At 42.0% G+C, this 10,180-nt stretch overlaps 1 protein-coding gene across 2 annotated transcripts in view; it reads right to left on the bottom strand.

The window, feature by feature from the left end:
* Positions 1 to 247: 247 nt before the first annotated feature.
* The window catches only part of NAV3 (neuron navigator 3), a 783,489-nt gene continuing 773,556 nt past the window's right edge, over positions 248 to 10,180 (bottom strand). For both annotated transcript variants that reach the window (XM_038756254.1, XM_038756255.1), the window contains 2 exons: positions 9,073 to 9,276; positions 248 to 1,056 (listed from right to left, as the gene is read on the bottom strand). In XM_038756254.1, the coding sequence (XP_038612182.1) occupies positions 937 to 1,056; positions 9,073 to 9,276 (324 nt within the window). In that variant the 3' untranslated portion in view covers positions 248 to 936. The remainder of the gene's footprint in view (positions 1,057 to 9,072; positions 9,277 to 10,180) is intronic.

Below are 10,180 nucleotides of genomic sequence, written 5' to 3'. Positions count from 1 at the left end.
GTGTCTCGTTATAAATGAAAAGACAGTTCAAATTTACCAGTGGTTCGGGCATGAAGCCAACTGTAAAACTGGTCTTGAAATCTGTTTTAAGGCAGTGAGACAGCACCATAGAAAATGTTCTTTCTTTCACTGAAAAGGCTCAAACACACGAAGCCCTAGAAAGCCTTTTGTCAGTGTTCACTAATAATTGGTATAAAACGGTTGTTCAGGAGTGGGCTGGTTGTTAAAAAAGACCATTGCGGTAAAAACAACTTTATAAAACCTGTAACCTGTCTGCTAAAAAGTTGGTGGAACACATCACTGTGAACATGGCAGTTAAGGATGATATTGGCACTTATCTAGCATCTCACAGTAGTGTTTTCTGGCGATTGCACAATAAATACTGCTTGTGCTTATGGAGGACTATTCTTTCTGATTCATTGGGGAATGGTCAGTAGCTAACAGCACAAACACTCCTGGATCATGTGGCCAGCACCATTGGGCATGATGGACATTAGGGGAGGCATAGAAGATCAAGGAGCTGCATCCCTAATGCAGAAACCCCGGCATAAACAAAAGGAGAGAAGAAAAACAAAATATAAGAGAACCAAACTAAAGGTTTGCACTGTAAACTTTTAAAGAGAAATAAAATTCCAGTTTGGTTTACCCATGTGCAATCTGCTTAGTCGCCCTTTGCCTTGGGCCCTTTCCAGTTATACCGGAGCCTCGCGTGACTCCACTGATTCTGAAACACCTGGAAATAAAACTAATTCAAGCTTTCCACTTCAATTTAGCATCTTGGCTTTTCAGAGTTAAATCTCCTGTCTCATTGCAGCACACCATTCGTGGTCAGAGACCTCAGCGAACAGCTTTAATACTGGCAGTGGTTGAGTGGAAATGGATTTTTTTCGGTTTTTATTTTTTATTTTTTGCTCTAATCCTCTAACTTTATCCCCTCTAGAGAGTTGACTCAAGAGATGAATCCAAAATGTCATCGTGGTGACTGGTGCTATCACTGTCACAGCTTTGTGCACTCGAGTAATTGGCCGCTTCTTGAAGTTTCATTAGCATATTCATCTGAAAAAGAAGAAGAAGGAAAAAAATCTAGGTAGGCCATGTCATTTTTCATAAGACAGCTTCCTAAAGAGAAAGAGGAGTTCTAATCTAGACTGTGAGCCCACTGTTGGGTAGGGACCGTCTCTATATGTTGCCAACTTGTACTTCCCAAGCACTTTGTACAGTGCTCGGCACACAGTAAGCGATCAATAAATACGATTGAACGAATGAATGAATCACCGCTTCCAAACCTTTCAAGACGGAGAGGAAAACATTTTTGGGAGATCACATTGGCTAGCTCTCTGTTTCTCACCAGCCACGGCTCCAAGAAACCAAGGACTCATAAAGACAGGACAGGATTTCGGACAACTCTTTTATTCACGACATGAATGTCTGCTTTCCAGCCCAGACTGGGGGGAGAGGGGGGTGGAAACAGGCACCAGAGTCTTTTGGCTGAGGGAAGCAGAAAAGATTGAGTGCCCACATAGAGTCGTGAGTTTCGTACACATACAAGTGTGAGCCCACACGCTTGAGAAGAGGAGGAAATGTCTGGCCCCATCCAAAGGAAACTTCTGCCATTCAGCAGCTGAGTCAGTAAAGGGGGTAGGATGAACCTGGATGTGATGATGAGAAATGCGAAAAGGAAAGAGCTACTAGGGATTTATTCTGTTGTCGCTTTTAAATCTGTGGTTAAGAAGTGATGGGTATTATCACTGAAAGCAAAAGTCACCTCAAAAAGCATTAGCTGCCTTGATTTTTTGATGTGGTGTTTCTTGTGGGTGAGAGGTTATGTTTGTTTAGAGGAAAAAGGAAATATATTTAAAACCGTGCCAGAAAAACAGCTTTTCATATCTATGAAATGCACCATAATGTTTAGCTGTACCGTTTTAGATGTATTGTTTTAATATTCTGCTTTGGGGATGAAACTGTGGTTTCAACTTCTCAGAGGAGTCTGAAATGTTACTTAAATGTATACTTTGGAGAAAGGGCATTGTCAAGGAGCAGACACATTTAGAAAGCTTCTGGTCAAATTGACGTAGGTATTCATGGCAATAATCGGTCTATTGTTGAGTAGAAATCAAGAACACCAAGCTGTTGTGGAAGAAATCAAGCTTCTTTGACCATACAGGCAAAAGGCATTATCTATCAGGATTCTTAAGCACCTGATAGCTAGGCCATTATAAGCCACTTGGAGGAATTTTAGAGCCATTCTCCCCCCACTAAAAAAATGAAATTAAAAAAATAAAAAGCTCAAAACAGGTTAAGGAAATAGGAAAACAAGAAGGGCAATATGTTAATCACTCGTATTTATTGAGTACCTTACTGAGCACTATACTAAGCAGCAGAAGAAAAAGACATGGTCCCTACCCTCCAGGGGCTTATAATCAAATTACCATTTTAACATGCCTGACTATTGGAAATTAGCTAATAGTTTCAAACTCGGTCAGAGTAGATCAACTGTTTCCACATCTGGACAAAGTAACTATATGAGAAAGGTCTAACATACCATCCTTTTTTTCCAACTAACCTAGAGGGTTCTAATCCTGTCTTTGCCATTTGCCTGATGCATACCCTCGGGCAAGGCACACAATTTCTGGTTGCCTCCATTCCCTAATCTGCTCTCCTACTTAGACTGTGGGACAGGGACTGCTTCAGTTATTACTTTGAATTTATCCCAGTGCTTTGTACAGTGCCTGGCCTATAGTAAGTGCTTAGCAAACATTCTTCTTCTTCTTCTTATCATTATTATTATTAATGATAATATTAAAAAGGCTAGGGATAAAGTCCTTTGTCACTTCTATTTTAAGGGAGAAAAAGAGCACCTTTGAGTCAGAACGATTCACAGATTGTTAAAATCGCTTAAATATGATTATATTTAGAATAATGAAGGTCATATTTTCAAATGTTGTGACGCTGATGACAGACATTCTCTAGAGAAATGTTTAATGAGCTCCAAGCAGTATTTTTATTCCTAGACACACACACACACACACACACACACAAATATATTTACTTGTTCATTTTCTCCTGGATGGGGAAAAAAGATGAAGAGTAAAGGATAGGGTTTTCTGATTTCAACAACGAGAATACAGGACACTAATTTGAGTCCAGCTATATCTACCCTCCACTCCTGCAGGAGGGTTACGGATTAGTAAGTAAGTAAGCACTTAATAAATGCCATTATTATTATTATTATTATTATTATTATTATTATTATTATGCAACTTGGTTATCAAGGTGGGGAATGTTGGTCTTTCAGAGAAAAAGGGACAAGGAATGAAATAATCACCATTCCTGAGCCTACAAAACATTTGGGAAATTGTGTAAAGGATCAAACGAGCTATATTGACAATAGGACTGCGAGACTTTCATTCAAATTAAAAACATAGGTCTAGATTGGCTGTCACAGAATGAAAGTTTTTCACCTTCATTCTGGGTCATTTTTTCTACTTTTAATTGGGCTAAAAAATGCTTAGGACCATTTTACATGAAAGATGTCAGTATAAATAGTGAGAAATAAATATTCCCTGAAGCATTTTTGACCCACAAGGATTCCTAATTGGTCTAAAAACTTCCCTGGCTGACTACCACTGATAGTTACATTTCTTTCAAGATGTATTCAATGAAAAACAAAATAATTACTAAACATAAACTACCAATATATTCCTGTTATTCCATTCAAGAAGAGATTTTTGATTCTCACATCACTTTCCTTCTTAGTTAGAAAACTTTAATGGAATTGATGTGTATACCTGCATTAATGGCAATAATTAAGAAACAGCATGGCCTAGTGGATGGGACACAGGCCTGAGAGTAAGAAGGACCTAGGTTCTAATCCTGACTCTCCCACCGGTTTGCTATGTGACCTTGGACAAGCCACTTAATTCTCTGCCTCAATTACCTCATATGTAAAATGGAGGTTAAGACTGTGATCCCTGTGTGGGACATGGATTGTGTCCAAGTTGATTATCTTGTATCTACCACAATACTTATTATAATGCCTGGCACATTGTTAGCACTTCACAAATACCATAAAAAGGTGGGTTTTTTTTTTTACATAATTGGACTTTAAAGTCCTTTATTAAATTATTAACTCATGAAACATTCCGTGTGGCAAATGAAAGAATCACTTCACTTATTTTCTAAATTTCCTTTCCAATCTCCCCCTCAGTTTGGATACACACAGCTGTACTTTCTCTTAAGAGTTTATCCTTCAACTGCTAGTACTTTTCACGTAGATTTCTCTCCATTTCCTTTCTTTGTTCTTTCTCCTTAGGCTGAGTCTCAACTTTCAAAGTACAGTGGAAAACTGAAGTAATTGACCATCAATTCTGCTTCGCTCTGAATGACCAAGTTACTAATTAGGGCTTACTATGTGCCAAGCACTGTACTAAGTTCCGGGGTAGGTACAAGTTAATCAGATTGGACACAATTTCCGTCCTGCATGGTCTAAGGGGCAGGGACAACAGATGAAGAAATTGAGGTCCAGAGAAGTGACTTGCTGAAGGTCAAACAGCAGGAAAATTGTGAAGCCAAATTAGAACCCAGGTTCCCTGACTGCCATGTCCGTGCTCTTTCCACTAAATTCAAAGGCTCTTCAGAGACCTGAATTATTCAGATAATTGTCTCGGTTATCCTGCTTCACCTTGCTTGTAAAGAAAATAAGAAAGGCTGGGTGTTTTCTCCAAAAACATAATCTTTGAATATCTCTCAGTAGGAGATGTATGTTTCCTATATCAGAGCTTGCCCAGGGGAATGCCAAGCACTAGGAATTCTGGGACTTCTCTGAGAAATTTGGATTGTACAGTGTCAGCTTTTTTGTCCCCAGGGTTGGGTACAATTTTAGAGGCCAGAGTTGAAAAGATTAGGGGCCACAGTGGATGAGAGGGGAAATGGGGAACTGGAGAGTTGGTATATCAAGCAGAAATTCCTCCCCTTTAGCTTCAAGGCTCTCACCTACCTATTTCTGTCTTATACGTTGCCTCATTTCACCTGCTCCTTGTGAGCTCTCACTCTTCACAACAAAACTTTCTTTTTGACATGTCCTGAAATTGAGTCTTACATAGAACCACACACTCACATTGTTCCCTTTGCCTGGAACTGTTTTCTCCTTCAAATCTAACACCACAATCCGCCCTCTAGACTGTAAGCTCATTATGGGCAGAGAATATGTCCATTATTGTTATATTGTGTTCTCCCAAGCACTTAGAACAGTGCTCTGCACATAGTAAGTGCTCAATTAATATGACTGACTGACTCCCCAGCTTTAAAACTACCCTAAGATCTCTCCTCCTCCAAGAAGCCTTCCCTGATTGTCACATCGATTATATCACAACAGCCCAACAACCCCTCATCACATATATTTGCCCTTATCCTCAGAATTTTTCTAAATATATATTCAAATATTTATTCAACTATTTCATAGAAGCAGCATAGCCTCTAGAGGACAGAGGAAAGGCCCGGGAGTCAGAGGACCTGGCTTCTAATTCCAACTCTTCCAAGTCGCGATTAAGTCACTGAATTTCTCTGTGCCTCAGTTCCCTCTTCTGCAAAATGGTGATTCAAAACCTGTCGCCCACCTTCTGAAACTTTGAGCCCCAATGTGCGACGTAAATATTTTGTACCTATCCCAGCGCTTAGTACAATGCTTGACATATAGTAAGCGCTTAATGGAGAAAGCAGAAAGTGGGGTAGAGAGAGAGAGAGAGAAGGTGGATGCTGTGGGGAGAGGGAGAAACATGAAAGAGGGAAAAAGGAAGTCATGGAAAAGAAGAATGGAGATGAGGGAAAGAAGAAGGCAGAAAATAGAAGAAACAATCTGGAAAAAGACTTCGGGGGAATAGGGCAAGAGAAAGGGAAGAGGTGAGAAAAGCAAAGAGGCATAATACTGGCATCTCCTTGGGCTCTGAGGGTGTCGAGAATGAAAGCTGCAGCCTTGCCCTGCACTGAGAAGGAACCAGAAAAATTGCACTTATTCTTGGCTCCACTGTAGGCCCTTTACAACTTTAGAGCCATCTGCCATGCAGCGTGGCTTAGTGGCTAGGGCATGGGCCTGGGTGTCAGCAGGACCTGGGTTCTAATCCTGGATCCACTACATGTCTGCTGTGTGGCTTTGGACATGTCAGTTAACTTCTCTGGGCTTCTGTTACCTCATCTGTAAAATGGGAATTAAGAGGTGAGTCCCATGTGGACAGGGACTGCATCCAACCTGATTAATTTGTATCTACCCCAGTGCATAGTACAGTGCTTGACACATAATAAGCACTTAAGAAGTACTGTTATTATTATTATTATTATTATTATTAATAATAAACAGGTTAGGAAGAACATCGATTCTTTTGAAATGTGGCATTGGAGAAAGTTTTTGTGGATACCGTGGACTGTCCAAAAAACAAATGGATTTTAGAGCAAATTAAGCCAAAGTGGTCTTTGGAAGGCCAAATAACTTGACTTAGTTTAATAATAATAATAATAATGGCATTTGTTAAGCGCTTACTATGTGCAAAGCACTGTTCTAGGCACTGGTTTAGCGTATTTTGTACACATAACAATAATAATAATGACAATAATAATAAAAATGGTATTTGTTAAGTGCTTACTATGCACAAAGCAGTGTTCTAAGCACTGGGGTAGATACAAGGTAATCAGGTTGTCCCACATGGGGCTCACAGTCTTAATCCCCATTTTTCAGATGAGGTAATTGAAGAACAGAGAAGTGAAATGGCTTGCCCAAGGTCACACAGCAGATGAGTTGCAGAGATGGGATTAGAACCCAAGTCCTCTGACCTCCAAACCCTGGCTCTTTCCACTAAGCCACACTGCAGGAGGACTAATTCTCTGGAGAAGACATTAATGCTAGGAAAAGTCCAGAGAAAATGCAGAAGAGGCAGACCAGCAGCTCGATGGATAGAGACCATAACAACGATAATGGAAGAACCTTTACAAAGGTTGCGGATTATGGCAGAGGACAGGACGTTCTGGGGAAAGTGTATCCAAGGACTCTATGAATTAATCCATCCTCTCCATCCAAACCGCTACCCTGCTTGTTCAAGCTCTCATCCTATCCCATTGAATTACTGTATCAGCCTCCTCTCCGATCTCCCATCCTCGTGTCTCTCCCCACTTCAATCCATACTTCACGCCGCTGCCCGGATTGTCTTTGTCCAGAAACGCTCTGGGCATGTTACTCCCCTCCTCCAAAATCTCCAGTGGCTACCTATCAACCTACGCATCAGGCAAAAACTCCTCACCCTGGGCTTCAAGGCTCTCCATCACCTCGCCCCCTCCTACCTCCCCTCCCTTCTCTCCTTCTACAACCCAGCCCACACCCTCCGCTCCTCTGCCATTAATCTCCTCACCGTGACTTGTTCTCACCTTTCCCGCCGTCGACCCCTGGCCCACGTCATCCCCCTGGCCTGGAATAACCTCCCTCCGCACACCCGCCAAGCTAGCTCTCTTCCTCTCTTCAAGGCCCTACGGAGAGCTCACCTCCTCCAGGAGGCCTTCCCAGACTGAGCCCCATCCTTCCTCTCCCCCTCTTCCCCCTCCCCATCCCCCCCGCCTTACCTCCTTCCCCTCCCCACAGCACCTGTATATATGTATATATGTTTGTACATATTTATTGCTGTATTTTATTTGTACATATTTATTCTATTTATTTTATTTTGTTAATATGTTTTGTTTTGTTCTCTGTCTCCCCCTTCTAGACTGTGAGCCCACTGTTGGGTAGGGACCGTCTCTGTATGTTGCCAACTTGTACTTCCCAAGCGCTTAGTACAGTGCTCTGCACACAGTAAGCGCTCAATAAATACAATTGAATGAATGAATGATAATAATAGTTATTATTATTATTATTATTATTAGTGTTATTATTATTATTATTGTTCCCAAAACCCTGTGTTTGGGGGCAGGAGCAGCATGACCTCCAATAATGAGAATAGGTCTGGGAGTCTGAGAACCTGGGTTCTAATCCCAGCTCTACCACTTTCCTTCCGTGTGACCTTGGGTAAGTCACTTTACTTCTCTGGGCCTTAGTTTCCTCATCTGTAAAATAAGGATTCAAAACCTGTTCTCTCCCCTCCTTAGACTGGTAGCCCCATGTGAGAAGGTGTCCCTGACCTGTTTATCTGGTAGCTATCCCAGTGCTTAGTGCAATCAATAAATCTTATTTACTGACCACATACTGCGTACAAAGCACTGTAACTAAGCTCTTAGGAGAGAACAATGCAATAGAATGAGAGTGCTTGGCACATACTAAACATTTAACCATTATCATTATTATTAGCATTACCATTATCATTATTATCTAGGCAGGGATTGTCACTATTGCTGCACTGTACTTCCCCAAGCACTTAGTACAGTGCTCTGCACACAGTAAGCGCTTAATATGACTGAATGAATTATCATGAGAAGCAGTTTGGCTTAGGGGATAGAGCGTGGTCTCGGAGTCAGACGGTCATGATGCTTTAATGCTGGCTCTGCCACTTGTCAGCTGTGTGACCTTGGGCAAGTCACTTCACTTCTCTGGGACTCAGTTACCTCATCTGTAAAATGGGGATTAAGACTGTGAGCCCCACGTGGGACAGGGACTCTGTCCAACCTGATTTGCTTGTAGCCACCCCAGCACTTAGAACAGTGCCTGGTACATAGTAAGTGCTTACAAATTATTATTATTGTTACCATTTGGATCCCTCACTCCCAGTGACTCCTCATTATCATTATTATTATTATTATTATTATTGTTATCATTTGGATCCCTCACTCCCAGTGACTCCTGTTCCCTGCCCCCTCCTCTCCTTCTCTGAGCTCCCAAGGCTCCCAGACCACCAGACTTTCAATGACCAAAGGTTCAAGTGACCCCTCCATTCCTGTTCAATATAGGATTAGGGAGGCTCAGTGCAGTTGATCAGCTAACACCACTGATTGATTGATTGACTGGATTAAAACTTGGCCAAGACTCCAGAATTTCCCCTCATATTCTTAGAGGCAGCACAGTAAGACACACACAAAGGCCCGGCAAATAAAGTAGTTTCTTACCAAGGGGTCCCCGTCTGACTCAGTCTGCGGAACGTGCTTTGATGTCGTTCCTTCCTTAGCCGACGTGTAGCCTTCGTACCCGACGTCTTCCGGTCTTAACTGAAGTAAAGGTGGGCACTCGGACTGCTGAGTGGCCGAGCTCCATGGGTAAGTATCAACGACCCACTTCGAGGGATCTTCCCAGGGTGCCCGTTTCCCGTACATCTGCAACGGTGGACAGACAATTTCATTACCCAGAAAGCTCCGACTGCAACTTGCGGTGTTGTACTGCGGTTTGAGGGAGAACACAGTTACAACTGTGTCCAACGTGAGCCGAAGTCTCTCTGGGCTCATCCCGGCAACCTCTCCTGACGGTGGTCCCTCTGTGGATATCAGGAAAGCAGGAGGGCATCTAGCTTTACTAAGGCCTCCCACGTGCTAGTCTGGGGGCTTCTACCAGTTCATTTTGGGAGTTAGGGTTGGGGATGTCCATCCAAAGACTTCCAGGGCCTTTACCATCATCATCATCATCATCAATCGTATTTATTGAGCGCTTACTATGTGCAGAGCACTGTACTAAGCGCTTGGGAAGTACAAATTGGCAACATATAGAGAGAGTTCCTACCCAACAGTGGGCTCACAGTCTAAAAGGGGAAGACAGAGAACAAAACCAAACCTACTAACAAAATAAAATAAATGGAATAGATATGTACAAGTAAAATAAATAAATAAATAGAGTAATAAATATGTACAAACATATATACATATATACAGGTGCTGTGGGGAAGGGAAGGAGGTAAGAAGGGGGGATGGAGAGGGGGACGAGGGGGAGAGGAAGGAAGGGGCTCAGTATGGGAATGCTCTCCCTTGCTTGGCAAGGCAAGAGAAAGTACTGGGAGGGTCTGAGTCAGACATGTGACTTCCCACAGACTCCCCAGTAGCATTATTTCTTTATTTATTTTGTTTTTTTATATTTTATCTATTTATTTTATTTTGTTAGTATGTTTGGTTTTGTTCTCTGTCTCCCCCTTTTAGACTGTGAGCCCACTGTTGGGTAGGGACTGTATATGTTGCCAATTTGTACTTCCCAAGCGCTTAGTACAGTGTTCTGCACATAGTAAGCTCTCAA

The sequence above is a fragment of the Tachyglossus aculeatus genome, chromosome 14 (genome assembly GCF_015852505.1).
Source record: "Tachyglossus aculeatus isolate mTacAcu1 chromosome 14, mTacAcu1.pri, whole genome shotgun sequence".
In the NCBI taxonomy this organism is placed as follows: domain Eukaryota; kingdom Metazoa; phylum Chordata; class Mammalia; order Monotremata; family Tachyglossidae; genus Tachyglossus; species Tachyglossus aculeatus.
This window is presented reverse-complemented; position numbering and strand designations above follow the sequence as displayed.